General features: G+C 34.8%; 1 protein-coding gene across 1 annotated transcript in view; it reads right to left on the bottom strand.

Annotated features, from left to right (window-relative positions):
* LOC150106451 (fibroblast growth factor receptor-like 1) overlaps positions 1-21,010 on the bottom strand; it is a 64,068-nt gene that overhangs the window by 10,342 nt on the left and 32,716 nt on the right. The window contains exons 3-6 of the mRNA XM_090393005.1: positions 20,170-20,247; positions 18,121-18,408; positions 4,945-5,063; positions 1,643-1,871 (exon numbers count right to left, since the gene is read on the bottom strand). Coding sequence (XP_090249131.1) covers positions 1,643-1,871; positions 4,945-5,063; positions 18,121-18,408; positions 20,170-20,247 — 714 coding nt within the window. The remainder of the gene's footprint in view (positions 1-1,642; positions 1,872-4,944; positions 5,064-18,120; positions 18,409-20,169; positions 20,248-21,010) is intronic.

Here is a 21,010-nt window from a genome sequence, read left to right as displayed (position 1 = left end):
ATAAGACCGAAGCTCACTATAATTGAAAAACTTGTACAGAGGTTGCTCATGTATCGTAATGGGAATAGAATCCAGGTGATTTCAACGAAAATATGTCATACGAAGATGCTCATTTCTGTCTGAAGACTTTAATTTATGGAGAAACACTTACAAAACTTCCATAATATAGGTGTGGGTTTGATTCTGTTTTTCGAATCATTACTGAAATTTGTAGAATTCTGTTAATTGAAATTAAGACCGATTCAGTACAGTTTTAAAAATGTTCATGCTTTATTTATTCTAGTTTAGAAAAGTGTATTTGTGTAAAATTTGTCAATAAAATTGATCAATTTTACACAATAATACTTTTTTTTTTTCTGAGATTCATAGCTATTCCTTACAAAAGGCATTTTGTTATAGATTTTTTAGTTACTCTATAATATTTTTAGATTACATATTTTCCTAAATTCATTTGCCATAGTTCTCTAGTAATACAATCAATGGCGCTGCGTAAGCTAATTGTATCCAATTAGCTTACGCAGCGCCATCTGAAAAATCTGTTAAACTTAACAAATAATGTACTATGAAGAATCGACATTTGTATCTGCAGATTTTACGTAATCATATCTCACTGGGAAAATAAAGAGTTTAGTTTAAGAGCATTTAAAGATGCTAAATAATTAATAACACTAAATAATTAAAATATGTAAAAGTACCATCCAATGATTATTTAAAGAAGCACATTATGGGTGATGATGTTCTTCCTACTGTTAAAAACAGTAGGAAGAACACCTGAGCACGCTGAAAATGCGAAACTAAACTGTGTATTATACAGAAAATAAAACTCATAAAACCTTGCTTTAATTGCAGATATCATCCCTAATTTTAAACAACCAAAAAAGTACTGTTTTAAAAGAAAGCGCATATGTTCATACTAGATTAATGAGAATTAAAAAAAAATCGTAATTGGTTTCATTTAAATGCTTTAATAATATGCATAATCATGACAACTTATTCAGTTCCCTTTAATTCCTTCTACTAAAGAGGTTATGTAAAAAAAAATAAAAATAAAATAAAACTACGATTTTAAATTATCTACTTCTCTAAGATGAAAAAAAAAACTTCAATTTAAGATTCGGTATTTTTATCTTGAGAGATCCATTTTCGGTGCTTGAGAGTGAATTTGATAATAGAAGTTTCTTTCAAGTCATTTACATAATGGAACAACGCATGAAATGTAATTACTAATGATAATCATTTATTCTTTAACCTGTCTGATTCTTTCATTTTCTTGTTCTTTCTCTCTGACTACTGTCGTTTCTTAGACCGGTTCTTTTATCAAGGCAATTTGCTCACCATTATTTCATAAGTATCTTAGAGGTATGCCCTCAGTTTTTACTCTTTATCAAAACATTATATTATCATTTTCATTAGTTTTGGTAAATGATATATTATACAAGACTGTCTCGAGAGAGAGAGAGAGAGAGAGAGAGAGAGAGAGAGAGAGAGATGCATAATAGTATTATTCTTCTTTTTCTTGCATTTATAGAATCACTTGTACTTAGAAGACCTCCCTCATTTAAAGGACATTCCAGAATAAGATATCATTATTTCTAAGATAATGATAAAACTGTATTCTTAAGGATATTTTAAAAATACTTACGGGGCAGGACGGTGAGGAAGGCACTCCTGAAACTATAACCCATTGTGTTTGCTCCTAGACATATGTACTTTCCCGAATCTTCGTCTCGGACTTCGGGGATCTCTAGTTTGTTGAGGAACGAACCATCTGACCTCTCGTTCACTTGAGTGGACTTGAGTACCAGAAAGTTCTCTCCTTGTATGGAGATGAAGTTTTCACTGGCGTCTTCTGTGGTTACTTTCTTGAGCCACTGCAAAGAGGTTATTAAAAAATGTAAAATCCCATGTTTATACACGGGATTTTAAATGCATGCTTATGAAAGTTAATATGAGGTTTATTTCAAGTGCTCAATTATTAATTTAGCATACCTCAGAATTTTTATAAAGCTAGTGATTTTCAGTGTATGTTTTTCTGTAAAGGAACAAAAGAAGAAAGGTCAACTGGGCTTAATTGATCCTGCACTACTCTATCGTAACTCAATATAAAAAGAAAAGGTGTTGCAGTCCAGTCTAGAAAGATAGCATCTTCAAGTGAAAATACATTTGGATCTTATTATTCATTCAGTACAAATGCTGTCGTTTTCCATGCTAAAGAACTTATGTTATGATGATTCCAAACTAAGTATAGAAATTATTCGTTTGTTATTCATCCTACCTCACTAGACTGTTAGCAACAGTTGAAGAATGCAAATAGTATATCAGCGAAGCCATAGCAATAATCAATGTATTAAGTATAAAGAATATCCTGGACGAGTCGATTATTATTTTCATATACGAGTAGAATGGTAAGATGCTCTGTGAGATGTACCTCGAAGAGGACCAAGAAGAAATTGTCCTTAAGGGGAATCGAAGACGTTTTGATTGGCAGAAGATCGGCGTTTATCCTCAAATTCAAGCTGCATTCAAAAGGTTCATCTTTTCGTACTTCATATCCCTCTGAATTTCATCCCCCCACACAGCTGCGTAATTAATTAATAATAAAAATTACAAGACGTGCTTAAAAAAGCTTTATATTTTTTAATTATATTTAATTTTTAATATTACACTCCACCATATTCACACAATAAATATTCGGTTAAGATGTTTGTTTATTTATTACTATGTTTGCAACGGTTGGTCACTTCGTGAGATTTAATACTGTTTATAAATATAAGCCATAATAAAAGCACTAATAGTTCTAACAGCATACCTTCAGAGGACCCTATGGATTTACTTAAACAAGATATTCTCTTCGATATCATTAAGCTCTTTGATTTTGTCATTCTTGCTGATGACAGCGCACCCCGTTTCCTGGTCTACATTTGACAAACACTGTAGTGCTCAAATGATCGGCGTCATGCTTTTCCATAACTAATGTCTTAAGTACTGATCTCCTTGCGATCTTCAAAGGAGAAAGAACAACCTAGGTAAGTTTTTCGCCCAATACATATTTTTGGGGCCACCAAAACTTCCCTTATTGGTTGCTTGCTATCCAGAAGATATCAAATTCGGTAACTTATTTTTCTTCTGTCAAGGACTTCCAAAGGTCACCTATCCATAGAATTTCTGTTTCTGCTTTCTGTCATTTCTATGGCTATTTTCATGGACGTTGTTCCAAGAAACTGTCCACCATCATTCCTCCACTTTCCTCAAAACATGTAGAAACAACATGTGCACCTGATGACAGGCATCTCTACTCAATTCAATTGCAAAGCTACTGAACACTTCTCATTCTTCTGCTTCTCCCCTCCCCCGTTCTTTGGAATGGCCTTCTTTACACTATTTTCCCTGAAGGTTTGCGACCTTCTACTGTTCACCAACTAACAAGTTTCATTTTTTTTCCTCCTTAATCACTTGCCAACATACCATACTGTTATGTTATAGACTTTTCAACTTCTTGTATATAGTCGATAATAATAATAATAATAATAATAATAATAATAATAATAATAATAATAATAATAATAATAATAATAATCTAATAAAAATGCGGGTGGAAAAAACGGAGACTGAGAAAGTTAAATGCCTAATTTAAAAATAAAATAAACTTTTTAAAATAGTATGACATACCACAATTACAATGTAACAAATATGATAATTACAATTTAATCAAAAATAATTAAAATTTAATCTTTCACTGCCCGTTATTCCCGCTTCCTATGCAAGGTCCGCGTGTTACTTAGATGCGACTACTTGTTAGTACCACTCCCAACCGACCTGTCGCCTAGTCTGCCGCTAGGGGGTGGGGATATATTTTGGCTATAGGAGCGTATGTTCACGGGGCCGGTTTGCCTACTTGCGGGATGAAAAACGCCAGATAAACTGGCGGAAAAAATCCCTACAGCCCGCGCCCAAGACTGGCTAACTTGGCTCTGGCCTAGGAAGATCCTCAAGTTCCTCACGTCTTCGACGGGAATCAAACCTGGGACATTCCTTCCCCAGGCATATGGTTGCAAAGCGCAAAGCCACTAGGTAACCGCAAGGACAAAAATAATTAAAATTTAATATTAAGATTAACATAAATATATTTTTAGAATATTAACATTAAAATAAAAATATAATGATTTATCAGAATTTAATTTAAAATAAATAAAAAAAATATATTTTTTTTAATGTAAGATATACAACGAACATTACAACAAATATAACCAACATTTCAAAGTGCTACAGCAACTTCGCGGAGAATGCTTGTCTAGTTATATTAGTCCTTATAAGGACTGGCTTAAAGGGGCGAAGCCAGAATGCTTTTTATCTTCCCCATTATCTGTAGAGGACAGTGTAGGGATAAGGTGTTATTGAGCTATTAAGGCTCTGATCATGGCAGGAGGGTAACAGCAATAGCCGAGTCTCAGTTAGAACTTCATTGGCTACAGCAATGCCATCCATTATCCTCCAAGGGTATTAATCACCGCATCTCACGGTCGATTAATCACGTCTTTTCCGAACCCTCTGTTTAGTTATAGTTCTTCTTCAACTTTTTATATAAGGTATATTCTATTTAAAATTAGATTTAAGAAAATAATTTACAATTTTTAAAAAATAATCAAAAATTCATTAACTATTTTTTTTAAAAACATAAATTAAATTTTTTTAAAAAATATAATAATATAAATAACATTAATTAAAATAGAATATTAGTAAAATTATTTCAAAAGCTTTTTAATTCATTTCTCATAATAATAAATCCCTAACGTCTTTTTATACTTAATAATTTACACTTTTTTACACTTAATAATTTAGTCTATATAAATAATATGTATCTCGGACGAAAAAGATGAAACGTCACCAAATCATACTATAAATGAAATATCATTTATAGCGAAATTTTTTCTTTATCATATTTACCTTAACGTGAGGAGGAATATCACTTTTCACACGACATTGAAACGTCGCTGTTGTTCCATACGGCACAGTAGTGTTAATGGGATGAGACCCTCGTAATTCTGGCTTCCTAGTGACTCCTTCTGGGTTTAAAATAAATAAAAATATTCATATAAAAATAATATAAACTAAATAAAATATAAGTATTTATAAATAATAATTTTGTATTACTAATAATGTTAATTATAATGAAGAATAATTTTTATTTTTAATAAAAATATTTTAAATATATTAAGGTTATTTTAATACACTAAAATATTTTAAATATATTAAGATTATTTTAATGCACTAAAACTATAATTTGAATAGATTAAACATTTTATAAGAAACCTAGATTAAAGTTAGGTTATTAACTGTTTCAGCAATTTAAGTATATATTAAGGTTATTTTAATACACTTTAATACATTTTAAACTTCCACTCAGAAGACTGTACACTTGGAAATCGCCTCAAGATAACCAACATAACATTGTCAGAAATCAAATTGATTATATACTGATAAAAGATTCCACAGCAGTATAAAGAGTGCAAAGACATCCTGGAGCAGATATCTCATCAGACCGCAATCCCATAGTTGCAGAAGTATGTCTTAGATTAAAATCAGCTAAAAAATCACAAAAGAAGAAAAAGAAAATTGATGTAGAAAAACTGAAAGACCCGAACATAAAATAAAAGTGCCAAGACACAGCTTAACCTGCGATTACAACAGATTAACATAGAAGAAAATAAAAGTGTGGAATCTCTTTGGAATAGCTTAATGAATGCCATCGTAACAACAAGTATTGAAGAAGTAGGTTATGTGAATAATATAAAACAACAGGAATGGATGACAGATGAGATTCTTTCTCTTATTGATACAAGAAGAATGTACAAAAACAAAGACCTAGCCAGGTATACAGAAACACATAACATCATCAAGAAAAAAATAAAAGAAGCCAAGGAAAATTGGATGAAAAATTTATGTACTGAAATTGAACTGCTTCAGAAGAAACATGATCATTTCAATATGTATAAGAAAATCAAAGAAATTTCCGGAAAACTGAGGAAAAAGCAAATAGTGTCTCTAAGAGACGAAAATGGAAAAATAGTTCTAGAAGAAGAGAATAAAGCACAGATTTGGATAAAATATGTAACAGAACTTTTCAATGATACTAGACAGAAGCCTATAAATATAAAATATAACATTCAAGGATCAGCAATCATGAAATGCGAAATAGAGAATGCTATACGAACAAGTAAAACAGGAGAAGCCAGTGGACCAGATGGTGTGCAAACAGAATTTTTAAAATTAATAGAACCAGATAACATCAAACGTCTTGAAAAACTATTTAATAAAATATGAAAGTGATGAATTTCCATCAGATTGGCTCAAATCTACATTTATCACTGTCCCAAAGAAACCCAAAACGAATTCCTATGGCGACTTCCGACTTATTAGTCTAATGAGCCAAACATTAAAAATATTTTTGAAAGTAATTCAGAATCGCATTTATAGAAAAAGTGAAGAAACTCTAAGTGAAACACAGTTCGGCTTTCGGAATGGTTTTGGTACTAGAGAGGCCCTTTTCTGTACCCAAATATTGATACAAAAATGCATAGAAAAACAGAAATCTGTCTTTATGTGTTTCATAGATTTTGAAAAAGCATTCGACAAAGTCAGACACACTAACTTAATAGAAGTCCTTCAACAAATAAGGCTAGACGAACAAGACATAAGACTAATAACAAATCTGTATTGGAATCAGTCAGCTACCGTTCAATTAGACAACATTACCACCAGTGATATTAACATCAAAAGAGGAGTGAGACAAGGATGTGTGCTCTCACCACTCCTGTTCAACATATATGCAGAGGTAATCTTTAAAAAAGCATTGGAAGAATGTCCAGAGGGAATCACAATAAATGGAAAGATTGTTAACAACCTACGATATGCAGATGACACCGTGCTAATTGCAGATAATATTATGGATCTCCAAAAACTCATTGACAGAGTATACATAGAAAGCCAAAGAATGGGAATAAATATAAACATCAACAAGACAAAATATATGATCATCAGCAAACATCCAGCCTCATCAATGAAACTGACACTCAATGGGAAAAATATTGATCACGTGTCAAGATATAAATATCTTAGTTGCTGGCTTAATGAACGGTGGGATCCAGAAATAGATATAAAGACAAGGATTGAAGTTGCACGGCAGTCCTTCATGAAAATGAGAACACTATTCTGCAATAAAGACCTAAACATGGAAGTCAGATGCCGAATGCTGAAATGCTACGTGTGATCTATTCTGCTCTATGGAGTTGAAACATGGACATTGAAGGCGACAACCATCAAGAAAATCGAAGCCTTTGAGATGTGGCTATACAAAAGAATGCTAAAGATATCATGGACAGAAAAAATTTCCAATGAAGATGTCTTAAAATCCATTGGCAAAGCTAAACATCTTGTACAAATAATCAAGAAACGAAAAACATCATATCTTGGCCACATCATGAGAAACAGCAAATGCCAACTTCTACAAACTATTTTGGTAGGAAGAATTGATGGCAAAGGAACTAGAGGAAGAAAAAGAATATCATGGTTTGACAACATCAAGACGTGGACAGGAATGAGCAGTGCACAACTGCTCAGATTAGCACAAGAGCGCAGTTTGCTCGCCAAGATGGTCGCTGACCTTCGATAGAAGATAGCACAATAATAATAATAATAAGATTTTAATACACTAAAATATTTTAAATATATTAAGATTATTTTAATGCATTAAAATATAATTTGAATAGATTAAACATTTTATAAGAAACCTAGGTTAAAGTTAGATTATTAACTGTTTCAGCAATAATCTTTTATGCAAACTTTTATATTCAATATTTAATTTCACTTATTAAATTAATATTTTTATTAAATAGACAACTTCATTTATAAAACTCGCAAATTAATCATTAAAAGTTGAAAATTGCTTTTATTAATTATTATTAATAATTACCATTAATTTATAATTGTAAATGGTATTATACACAATTTATTTGTTATTATTTTTTTAATTAAATAAAATTATTTAGTAAAATAACTTAGTATTTATTTACGACTTAGAAGGTTTTTAATTAAGCAATTCTGTTTATTATTGAGTTTATTTTTTCAATCTTAAAAGGAGTGAACCACACCGCCAGTGGGAATTGGTAACAAGTTTCGCTAAGTGAGTTCACTGGACTGACTGTTCAGTAAAGAGAAAGCTTCGTGACGGTTTTTAATTAATACGATGAAGTAGACATGGCAGCCATGGTTGAAATGACGGAGGTCCTTTCTGCTTAAACTGTCAGCATTCGTCAGACGAAGTTAGAATGTTGCTCATGCGTGAATGATGGTGTAGTAACTTGTACGAAGTTAATGAAAAGAGAAGACAGAAATGCTTCCTGGAGGCCTTGAGGCATCTCCCTTACCTTTTGTGTGGGTCTGATCAAGAGTGAGTGAAAGCCAGTTTTTTATGTATTTTTTAGGCACAGCGACAATGGCAACGTAATTAGCTCTACGCCTGGTCGTGTTGGGTGTATTGTGATAATTTGTATTAAAATAATTGGAAACTTAAAAGATAACTGTAAATTCATGTGTAAAGAAAGACAGTTAACATTTTACAAGAAACTATTTTATGGAAATATCTTACACCATAAAAAGAAAAATATTTCTAATTTTAAATTGAAAATGAAAACAAAAGCTTACAGATTTTTATCATAATAGAGATTATAAAGATTAAGCAGTTAACAGAATAGAAGATGAAGAGGATTGAGGTATAACATTTGTTATGCTGAATATGAACATCATTTTAATTAAAATTCTGTGCTTATTATTAAATTAATATCTCGTACTCTTCATGTTGGACTGTCATATCATATAGTTTTTTAGATAGCTTATCTAGAAAAAAAAAGCTTCTTCAAATTTGTCATGAAAACAAACACGAAAAAAAAATCACGCTGACCGTAAAAGTCAAATTATGCGTAACAGATGAAATCCCACTGGCAGTCGGCCATCATGCTGACGTCAGCACTGGCTGTGTGCTCAGACAGAGCCTGAATCTGTAGAGCAGAAACTTTAGCGGCGTTGTGGGAAGTGATCATACATGCGTGGTTAAACTTTGGTATAACGGACAGCTAGCGATGACCGCTCAGGCGTTATAAGTGAATTCCACTCGATGCTAGCAGGTTTCTCTCCTTCGGTTTCACATTTGAATGGATGCAGTTTGGATCTCGGTAATATTACTTTTCTTCTCTAAGTGGCACACTCATGTGATTTATTTTAAGAAGAATCCTTTTGATCACGAGGGTTTATATGAAATACGCATACATAAATACGAGGAATTGACAACAATACCGATTTCTTGGTCTCTGTGAACAACAATATGAAAAACTTTGATGAATAGTTAAAGACAATATGAATAAAACTTGCAATGAAAACATTGTTTAGAAGATTCAGGAATTTTTAAGCCTAATACTGAGTTAGTCAGTCCCCATAATAGTGGAATGGTCTGTTATAAATCTGTTTAGAAATACGTGGTTAATATGAACAAATTGAGCTGTATGCTGCATTAATCGCCAGAATACAATTGATAAAACAGAACAGAATCTCATAAATTGAAGAATCCTGGAAGTATAGTGATATCTAAGAGTTGTCTGAAAGAATAAGGAAAAAATTCATAAAAATTAATTAGAAAACTGCAGCAACGTTTCTGAACATCCTTTACAACACTAATTTGTTGTTTGAACATCTTTTAAATTACAATTATAAGTCCATAATCTTCAACGAACCCGATAATGGGCCTATGATTAGTTATAGCCATTATTTTTTGGGATGGATAATTCTGTATTTGTAGCAGTTCAAAAGGCCTAGAATTATAACGTCATCTGTAGGGTCACAATATTACCCGTTACCGAATCCTGGTCATTGACCTGGTAGAGAAAAAGCACTTTCGAAATAGTGCAAGAAAGTAGACGCAAAACAAGAACAAGTGGGATCAGTGATGGATGCAAAGATGTTCTTCCATTCGTCTGGAGTAACGGGTAATGTGTAGTTGTGGCAGAGCGAATTGCATCCACCAACTCTTAGATAGATTGGTGGCAATCTTCATGCTACTTATGTGCGTGTTCGTGTTGGTAAGTTGTTCTCCGAGAAACTTCTTAATATCAGTTTTTTCCCTCTCTTCTTTAGTGAGTGTCTGCCTTTCCTCTGTATTTTTATTACGAAGTACTGATATAACGCCCATATTTATAGTGTGTGTGCATTAGTTCAACTTTTCTATGTGTATTTCATAAATCGGATGCAGTCATTATTTATGCAGCTCCATGTCAAAGATAATCGACACTGAAACTTTTTGAAGTTGATAGCAAGTGGTTATTACTTGGAACTTCACTTTTCTTCGTACTCTAAGGAAGACGGGTGGAAAGAGAGAGAGAGAGAGAGAGAGAGAGAGAGAGAGAGAGAGAGAGAGGAAAGAGAAGAAGGTGGATCAATAAGGGTAACAGCTGATGTAGGACCAGAAGCTCCATCCGACAAATCAATAGTCACACTCCGTGACAGACACAGCAGGTATTGAGAAAACTTTTCAGCCAACTTTTAGACCATCAAAAAACTCAAACATAGATGAAAAACCCAGACAAGGATTGTTGACATAGAATAGTTGCGTCTCTTCACAGCTGTATACACCAATTGTTATCAGAACGTTTTAGACTGGCAACCAGATGGCGTCAGCATCTATTCGCGTACTTTGATTACAACTAAGTTAAATCAATTGACGGGTTGTTTATCACGATGAATCAGGACTTTAAACTGATAATAGCAGCTAATTAAGATTGTTACAAATTAGATAGCTCCTCCGAGCATCATACGCATCTTAAACTGCAAGATGGTTTAAAATTAACTTTGTTACTGGCTGCTTCCCCTCCATTCTTCTTTTCCTCCTCTGCTTCTCTCTGTTCTGATAGATTCTTGATCTTGTAGGTAGTCGTGATGTGATGGCACGTGTGGTTAGAGGTCTTCCGCTTTCTGTACCGACTTCTTTGTGTGCTGCTTCTTTGCTACAACCTGTGCTGATGCCATGGCAACATGTATAAGTTTCTTCACTGAATGCTCACAGCATAATCGTTCTTCTCGAGGAAGAAAGGATGTCTCGTATCCGCTTGTTATCCTGTTCATGCAGACTGTTTTCATTAGTGAGGCAAACTTTATTTCGAGCAGGCGGAAGAGCTTATCGGAGTTAGAGCTGGATTTCTCTATTAATAAGGATTTGGGGCCAGATTTTTTTTATTAGAAATCAAGTACAGATTTCTATCATCATTGTCCAAATTGTTCACTGTGAGATCTCTATTAATGCACCTTCTTAGAGGAAAGTTGTGAATTTTTAGTTTCCAGTATTAGAAAAGTAGAGAAGTAAACAGAGTACTGCTTTTGGATTATTTATGTGAATTCTCAAGTGCCCAAAAAGTTAAACCTAGAGTATAGTGGTACTATAGATGGACTAAGAGTAAGATAATCTATCTGAAAAGTTGACTTAGAGACCAAGCATGGCACTTTTTTCGAACCAATTCAGGTCGCAATCTTGAAATACTCTTTATCACTCTCTTCTTTTTTTTTTCAGAAAAAAACCCCGAATTCTTCTTGAATATGAGCTGTTATTCGAACCTTCTTCGAATCACAGCTCATATATACGAATTTGATATATCAAATCTATAATTCAGAAATTTTTCAAGATAGGATTATGCAACTAAAGCCGTTTGATATACAATCTATGCTTCTATTGCTCACCTGTTACAGTCTGTGATACTTCTATCAATAAATCCACTTTAAATAGGAAATGCGTGTGCAGCGAATTTCGTGCGAAACTTGCAAAATAGCAATAGAGACCTACCGAAATGTTTAAAGTAACTTTCGATGATTCATATCGTTCATGTTAGATAATAATGTGTTTCGTAGGTTACGAATGACCTAGAAGACATTATAGGGTGGCTGACAGGAGATTAAAATTCGAATACACCAATCAGAGAAGAAACAAAGGACTGGAACTATGTATTGATTTGATTCATTATATGAGTTCCCCCCCCCGCAAAAAAAAATCAGACGGAGTCACTTGCAACAATTTGAAATTGTTTTCAAATTTCTCAGAGGGGTCAAGGCTCTTTTCGACTATTTTTTGTTCCTAAAAATCAGGAGAGAGATTTCTCTGGAGATTGCCGAGGAATTTCCACAAAGGGACGACGTTTGTTGCCATCTATTCCATCTTAAGAAGATGTATCACGTGAACTGAATGTCATCTCAAAGAAAGGAGTTTTGCAACTTGAAGAGGGTGGAAAGATTGCTGAAACCAGTGTATATTCACAGCAAGCGAACTGCTTAAGAGAGGGTGAGAACTTTTGGATGGGCCCTTATGTTTTGTTTCTTTAACATTAGTGGTTTGTTATCCTCACTTGCAAGGCAACTCAAATCATTAGCTATTTACAATTATAAAATTTTCGCTGGTATTACAAAAAAAAACAGATGAAAGATAGAAAGAAATTAAGCTAAAGAGCGGATATGTTTGCAACTCGTGCCTCTAAATCAATCGCATCTCACACCTCATTTATCAGCATTGCTATAAAAAAGCATAAAACGACTTAAACTCCGTCATTACCAGTACTCGATCGTAAGACCATCGCCTCGGTAGACGATGCCGCCTGCACGACGACTATCGACGCATAAACTACTAGAAACGCGACACACAATTAGATAAAAGGCAACCTGATCGGAGATTTAAATAATCGACAGATCTCCAAGCGACACTGCGATCACAGATAGACGACGGCCCTCCGTTTCTGTCCCTAATGGAGAATCCTCTTCCTGTTGGAGGAGCGTTTAGAGAACCAACTAAGAAAGGGACATCAGATATGGCGCGGAACTCTTTATTTTTATGACACACTGGGATCAGCCTGGAATTTATGGGCCTCTGTGCACGAGAGTATTCAGTACATTTAAGCAGGATCTGATAAGAGGAGAACACAGAGCGGGAGGCAAGATAAAAACCAAACAGAGCTTAACTGGGGTCTTCTGAAGAGTAATATACATTATTCACGTGACCATCTCTTCTTCATCTTGCACAATTGGTCTACTTGCCCTTTTCCTCAAAACTAAAAATCTTTGGCATGGTTTTAAGATTAAGTTTTAAGCTTTTTTAGTATCTGGCCAGTTGATTCCTTAATTACGCTCTGGATCAATCTACTGCAATGGTCCCCGATATGTTAATAAAAATAAATCCTAGAAATGCTAATGTTGTAACGTAGCAACTTATTTTATTTAAGAGGAATTAGTTCAATCGATCAAACAGCTAAGATAACTTTATCAAGTGATGATCATGGAATGAAATAAACTAACTGCGAAATAATAAAAAAAACATTGTTTCTTTAAATTACTGTCACAGCATTATAACTTTAAAAATACTTGCGTAAACCGGAAAGTTTCAAACTCAACATCCATACCATAACGTTGAAAGTTGTTTATGCTCTTTTTTTTTATTTTTATTATGTTGCGCCCATACACGAGGGTTGGCTGATAATGCGTTAATACCGTATATGGGTAGTGGGTTGGGAAAGGATAAACTTGTTTACATTTGATTTAAAAGCCTGTATATTGTATTCCTTGGGAAATACATCAGGGGAGGACTGTTCCACAGTACAGCAATAGCAGGATCTTGGGCAGCAGCTGTACGTGTTCCAAAGGTCTTAGTACTGAGTGGAAGAATTACTGATGCTATTTCAAATGAACATTTGCCATGGAAATATTTATAGAATACACAAGTTGCAGCTACCAAACGTTTGTGTGAAAGAAATTGACATTGACGAGGTTATCTGAGCCCCATTAGAGATAGCTTGGAGGTCATAACTGAGGGGAGTAGTGGTTGATGTTCTGTAGGTTGAAGTGAGTTGTGTAGAGTAAGGTTTATCAAATGAAAGGGAGGAGTTCAATGTGCTGTCATCTGCAAAACTGTGGATTGGGTTGGAGGTCGACTGAAGTACGTCATTGATACACGAGGAAGAGGATTGGTGAGAGAATAGAACCTGGTGAAATTCCAGCATTAGTTTGATGGTAAGAGGATAAGGAACCGTCTTCCATCACACATAGTGTGAGTCCAGACAGAAAGCTGGCAATCCAACTGCAGAAGTCCTGAGACAATCTAAATGATAGGAGTTTGCTCAGTAAGCCTTTGTGCCCGACTCGGTCAAAAACTTTAGAGATATCAAGTGCAACCACTTCGCATTCACCAAATTTATCCATGGCATTTTTACAGAGATAGGTGATAGTAGATCTTCTGTTGATTTGATCGGCATTGACGGAATTCGTATTGGTGGTCGCTTAATAGCTGGGTGCCTTCAAGGTAGTGTAGAAGTTGAGAATTGATGGTTTTCTCCATCACTTTAGATAGGACTGAAGTGAGTGAGATAGGGCGGTAGTTAGATGGCGGTGATTTGTCGCCCTTTTCAGGACAGGGTTGAATATAAGTCAATTTCTAGGTTTTAGGATAGATAGCAGCGGAGGAAGAGAGTATGTACAGACGGCATAGGATAGGAATCAGTTCTGGTGCAGAAACGGAGGAAGAGAGTATGTACAGACGGCATAGGATAGGAATCAGTTCTGGTGCAAAAAGTCCAATTCTGCTTCAGGAGAATTGGAGGAATGCCATCAGGGCCAGGAGATGTTTTTGTATCTAATTTAGACAGTAGGTCATAATACTTTTAATACATAATATTTATAATTTATTGGAAATATTTCAATTCACCACTTGTACGAGGATATCTAAAATTATAAAATAACAGAGAATGGCACGTCGAAATTTATCTTTACGGGTGGGTAGAATTAATAAATGAAGTGAGTGTTTGCATTGTCTAGTTTTTCATATGACCATCAGATGGCATAACATTGTCGAATTGCGACAGCCACTTCAGTTACAAGATGGCAGCATGACCGGAAATATTGTAACACATAGAGATGACAATCTGATTCGATTTTAACATGTAAGATGTGCCGCACTAGTAGAAATATGCTGAACAGACATCTTTTCACAGATGCAGGTTTCAATTTAGCGTGATGATGTCTCATTAAGGCATTCACTGCTTGTCGCACTGAATGTCTTAATGAGAGAGGACAGACTCACTGACGTTCGAAGCTTTTCTGGTGGATCTCTCTCTCTCTCTCTCGCTTTGGATAATTGAAGATGTTGAAGATGCACCTTGCTGACAAGTGACTTATCCACATAATGTTTTATTTTCATTTTTGGTTAAGAAATCACTGTCAGGTTAAAACTGAACTAAAGACTAATGTCGCTTTTAATGTTCTTGATAATATGCTGATCCCTTGCTACTTCTTAGATACTGTACGAATGTACACAGACCACAGGAATAAGTAAGCTGTTCTGGATGCATCATAGCCTTTTGGTTATTAGTAGAGGAGAATGCATGTAATGTGAATCCTACAACAACAGCAACTTCGTTCATAAACTAAGTGGTCTACTTATTCACAAAGAATGAAAAGAGCAAAAAATAATTTTCATGGTCAATGGATGGTTATAAGTTGGTAACAATGGAGCTTAAAACCTAATTTCCTGTGAACATAAAGTAGCAAGACAAGAAACGTAACAAGCAGCCATTTAGTATTACCCTCTAAATGAAATCTTTGGAGATAACCTGACATTTCTCCTTTCGTCCAAAGTCCTTGGTTCAAATCTCGTCTCGAATGACGGAACTTTACAGGGACTTTGCAACTGAAGTGAGTTATCTCTGCTTATACTGTGGTAAAGGATTTTTTACTCCAGAAAAACTCACGTTTTTCATCCAACAGAATCCGCAATTGGCCATAGAATACATGTTGCCTACAGGAGGAACAGTAGACCAGTGGGAATTCCAAAGAGTACATCATGGTACCCCCCCCCCCCCATGATTGATGTGCAACAGATGCACCCAATCTTCATCATTATGGACACACGAGGACAACTCATTTGTATTTTAAGAACACATTTCAGAAAGGGAATCATTATCATCATTATCATCTGACCTCATTTAAACTTTTTGAACCAGAAAAAAGAGAAAAACTCTGGTAACATGACTCGAGTCTCATTGACTGACTTTCGTATGTTTCGCCCGCAAATATCTTTCTACAACTCCATACAAAATGAAATGTTAATTTTATTTCTGATTAGCGATCTTACAACCTTGTACCACTTGCATTCTCCTCTTCACGGATGGCTACAGTAGGCCAAGTCAAGAATAAACACATATTTCTGGAGTAATTGGAAGCGTGTTAGAACATGTCTTATACATGACACTTCATTGTTCAATAAAATCAGTTGAACCCTACCGAGACTCATCTTGTAGATAAGTCTGCATTCTCAAAAATATTTGTTGACTTACATGATTGGGACGACACGTTAAAGATAGTAGGATAACACTATACGTTAAAAATATTTTTTTGTAATGTTGCTACTCATACTTCGTTTCAAATAACAGTGCTCATTTTAATTAAAAGAAAGATCAACTTTTAATCTTAGTTGTATTTCTATTTGGATGTCATTCAAGAACAAAAATTCATATTTTCTATTAATTTATATTAATCCTAATATGGTGCATATTATTGTCAAAAGAGGGCATTTTGAGGAAGTCATACAGAAGTGATCGGAGCAGAAAAACATCACTGTGGAAGTGTCGTGAGTGGAGTGCGTCGTATTTGGTGACTTTTTAGGTAATAAAAAAAAATCGTGAAAATTGCTATTCAGGTTTGTTAGTGTAATAGTAAAGAATTCGTACTTTAGAAACATTTTGTTTGGATATTTAATCAAACTTTGAAAATCGATTAAGGAAAATGATTAAATTCACTATTAAAATTATGCAAAAATAAACTTAAGTATTAATATTTATAATGTGATGTTGGAATTGAATTTTATGGAATTTGTTTAATTTTTACAAAATTAAACATTTATTATTTTAAGCATTTATTTTTCTTTTACTATGTTTTATTAGAGAAAAAAATTTACTTTGAATTTCAAACAACTTCGTCTTAATTAGTGAAACTTGAAACTATTATTGGATCAAACTTCAGTGTATTTTTCCCAGCAAGCGGTTAATACGACATTTAAATATTACACTTCAGAATGCAACTTTGACATTAAAACGTCTTCCAGTAAAACATCGTTTCAATATTCGTCACAAGGCACGAGAACGCCTTGCCAATATCATTGTTAGGTGGATCTCAGCGTTAACCTGAACAACATAGCAAATTAGCAAAAATTAAAAACAAACTGCGGCCTTAAGCCATCGGTTAAATCTCGCTGATACGTGAAAGAGTTGGGGGGTGGGAGAAGGAAGGGATGGGGGGGGGTTAGAAATTCCGTAGCGTCTTCGTAATTAAGATTTGGAAGTTAATAAACTTTTCTCAGAGATAGTCGTAATTCTCTTCACTGTCGTCTGTGGTGAGGGCAACTCTACCGTAAGTCTCCGATTAATCATTAGATGCCGTATTAATAAGAAAGGCCTGCCAACGGGAAGCAGCCTGGCGTTTTATAAATCTTTGGGCATTATGAATTTTCCTTTGGGATTTCTTTATAACGTTGGGTAGTGTTTCTTGGATGATGGATCTACATTGGTTTTAAGCCCAGTTTAGTCCACTTTTGTGTGTTGGTAGATAAGATAGAAGAGTTGCAGTTCTTAATTTCTATCGCTGTTCAACAATGACAACATGCCATTTTTAACGTTCTCCGTATACGATACGGCGGCGTGGGCGCCGAGTACCGTGAACTTGTGATATATTTCTCTCTCATTATAATATAATGCTCCATAAATAAGAATGCGTTTTAATTAAGATGAGTTTAATATCTTGGAGGGTATGTGTTGCCGAGCGATTAGTGAGGGGGAAAAGTGCGGGTGGGTGGGGGGAGGTAGGAAGGTGCCGATACTTGAATGGCGTCTTTTGTCGATCCTCCCACTGTCGTATGAAATAGGTCGTACGTCTCGAATATTTTAATGTGTGTGTGCAAGAGAATTTATGGATATGTGGTATCTCTGACAATGATTAGGCTCGTTTATCTTCGCCATCACCACCGTTTTGGTCCAATGTCGAATTTCACCGACTTACCTTCTACGTGCAGTGGGAAGGTGGCATTAGTGGAGCCGTGAACATTGTGTACCAGACACGAATAATTTCCACTGTCTGAAACTTGCAAGTTACGCAGTTGAAGCCACCAGCGACCTCTCTTGGCACCTGAGGGAAGACTTCGTTCGGTTAGGAGGTGACCGTTCCTTAGCCAAAATATTTGTGGTTCGGGATTTCCTGTTGCCATGCACTTGAGACGAATCGATCCTCCCACTGGGCGATGCGTGCCGTTTCGATGGAGTTTGGTCACGTGGACGAATCTTGGTCTATCTGCACAAAAGAAAGTGCTATTGTTACTTTCAATGCTTAATACGAGAGCGACGGCGTGCAAAATTGTTCATAAATGCTAATAAAAATGAAGTGACTTTAAAATAGCAAGTATCACAGAATACTGACCAACCTTTTACGCATTTACCAGAATCAAATAAGTAACAAAGTGAATGCACATGCGTAATAAAGATCTATGGAATTCTAATCTAAGTGAAACGGTTGCCTTGTCTGTACATGGGGCTTTTTTTTTGAATGTCTTGAATTCGATGATTCTGCTAAGAAGGGTTGAAGTCAAAGACGGCAGGCTTCACGCTGATTTTGTAACGTAGCGATTATGCTTAACATTGTTGACAATTTCATCCACAAAAGTTGCAAACATAAAACAAATTAGCATTGTACGATGAGTAGCAGAGTGATATAATGCAGGATCTCTGCTCTTTGATCAAACACGGAATCTTTTCAAGCCACCTCAAGGCTCGCCAATGGGAGACGAAATTCATCTCCAGCCTTAAAGACATTCACAAGCACTCGTGCCAATAACGAATTCAAACCTTGGCCTGTACGATAGAAAGACTATTCAGTTGATCACTCAATTACTGTTTTTAATATTTTTAATATTAAATTTTATATTTAAGTTGAGTGTAATAGTGTAAAGGAAGAAACACTTTCCAAAACTGTGCGATTTGTTTAATGCAGTTCAAAAACAGATTTTAGGGGACTTTTTCAGTAAATAGGAAATCGAAGAATCTTGTTTGTACTTTATTAGAAATATGGTTTTTCTTCACGATTTGATGTAATCCGATATGTATTCGACATCCAATTGTCAGAATTTTCTGTCAAAAGTTAATTTTTCATATTGTTTCCATGTAAATTCTAAACTTGCCTTTAATTCATCTACATAGATAAACTTAAGCAAGTTGCAGTCATGCAAATGAACTTAATGTTCCCTGTTTTTAGTTAAAGTATTGACACTTGAGAGTATTAGGTGCTTTGCTATCTTGCGTACAAATATAGATCACGGGATGTAATATATCCTTTTTCACAACAAATGAGCTTATCACCTCACAAATTTAGGATCTTGACGTATTTCGGTCATTTTCGGAGCAAATATCTTCTCACATTCCACAGGTTCACCATCACTAACTTAGTTTAGCATTACCATTCATTAGTGGAGGTGTTTTTACCCACGCTGAAGACCATAGCACAACACTGCCACCAACATCAATGGGCACAAGATCTTAAAAAACCAGGATAACTCGTCAAGCCATGAAATATAAGGAAACCTGCAGGACCTAACTATAAACACTGCATCAAATAACACGAAAAAAACAGCTATTTTTGAATCCAACTTTGAGAAGGCACGGAGTCAAATTATTGAAACTAATTATGCCCATGGCAACTATAAATCTGTCAACATGTCAAGAAGTGACATAGAAACTCGATCTTTGAATGCGTTCAATTTACCATGAAACAATTAAAAAGATGGTCCCTGATGTATCACAAGTGATGTTCAAATAACTGCTATTAGGTTTATCAAAGTATCCAAGGTTAATATTGCTGCCAGGCACACTTCCATGAAAAGAAAGTGCGTACACATTTTTATTTTAAATAAATGACTGTCATAAGAGAGGAAGATGTCATTTTTAAGACATATGAAGAAATTTAAGCCATCTGTTACTCTCTTAGCTAGATCTTTGTCTCCATAAAGTTATTTACACTCTTTAAAATCGAGAGAAGAAATTAGTGCGAAGTATAACTCACCTCCGTTGCTTTCTCGATGTCGGGGGTTGGCACGCTGCTCGTGAAACTCGGGCCCTAAGGGGCTGTCTTCGTCGTTGGCTGTCAGAAAGAGAAAGCAAGTAGTTAGGAAAAGTTTAAAGGAGGATTAACGTTGGTTACAGTGAAAATACCGTAGCGCTTCTAAGTAATTAAAGAAATGCAGCGGGAAAACTTGTTTCCGGAGTTGTAAAAGGGTATTTTAGGATAATGATAGGAGAGCGTATTTTTCGTAATTCAAAAATTTATTTTTGATACAGGTAATTTCGGTTAACTTGTAGAAATACCTGCGTAAATAGACGCTTCACTCTGAGAGCTAAATAACATCAGAAGTAATATTCTTGTCGTGAATAACTAATAATATGACATTTAAATATATAATATTAAATAGAACAGTTTAACTAAACAGATTATCATATAATCTGAACATGATAATCGCATACATAATGATGTGAAAGAATTACTGCTCATACCGAAAATTAATCCATAATATCGTATCATTAAAGTTCTTAAAAGAACTGGGAGATGGACTGAGTCCTTGACTCTTTATCCCGTCATCTGAATGAAGAAAATCTGTGTGGCTGGGGTGTTATTGAGCTAAAAGCTCTAGTCATGGTTGGGTAACGGCAATAACCGAGCCTCAGTTAAAACTTCATTGGCTACCACATTGCCATTTTTTACCTGGAAGTCCTAAAAAGAACCAATTCAAATTTCGTTCCTCGTACCATTAAGTTATCGGCATCATTTCTTCATTTAATCTTATGAAATAAATTTTGAGTATTTTAGAAAACATTTTTATATAATATTTAGATAATTTTTTATAAAA

The sequence above is a fragment of the Typopeltis vanoorti genome, chromosome 5 (genome assembly GCF_054136105.1).
Source record: "Typopeltis vanoorti isolate ZY-2024b chromosome 5, IOZ_Tvanoo_1.0, whole genome shotgun sequence".
NCBI classification, from domain to species: domain Eukaryota; kingdom Metazoa; phylum Arthropoda; class Arachnida; order Uropygi; family Thelyphonidae; genus Typopeltis; species Typopeltis vanoorti.
The sequence above is the reverse complement of the archived record's forward strand: the minus strand, read 5'-3'. Positions and strand labels throughout refer to the sequence as shown.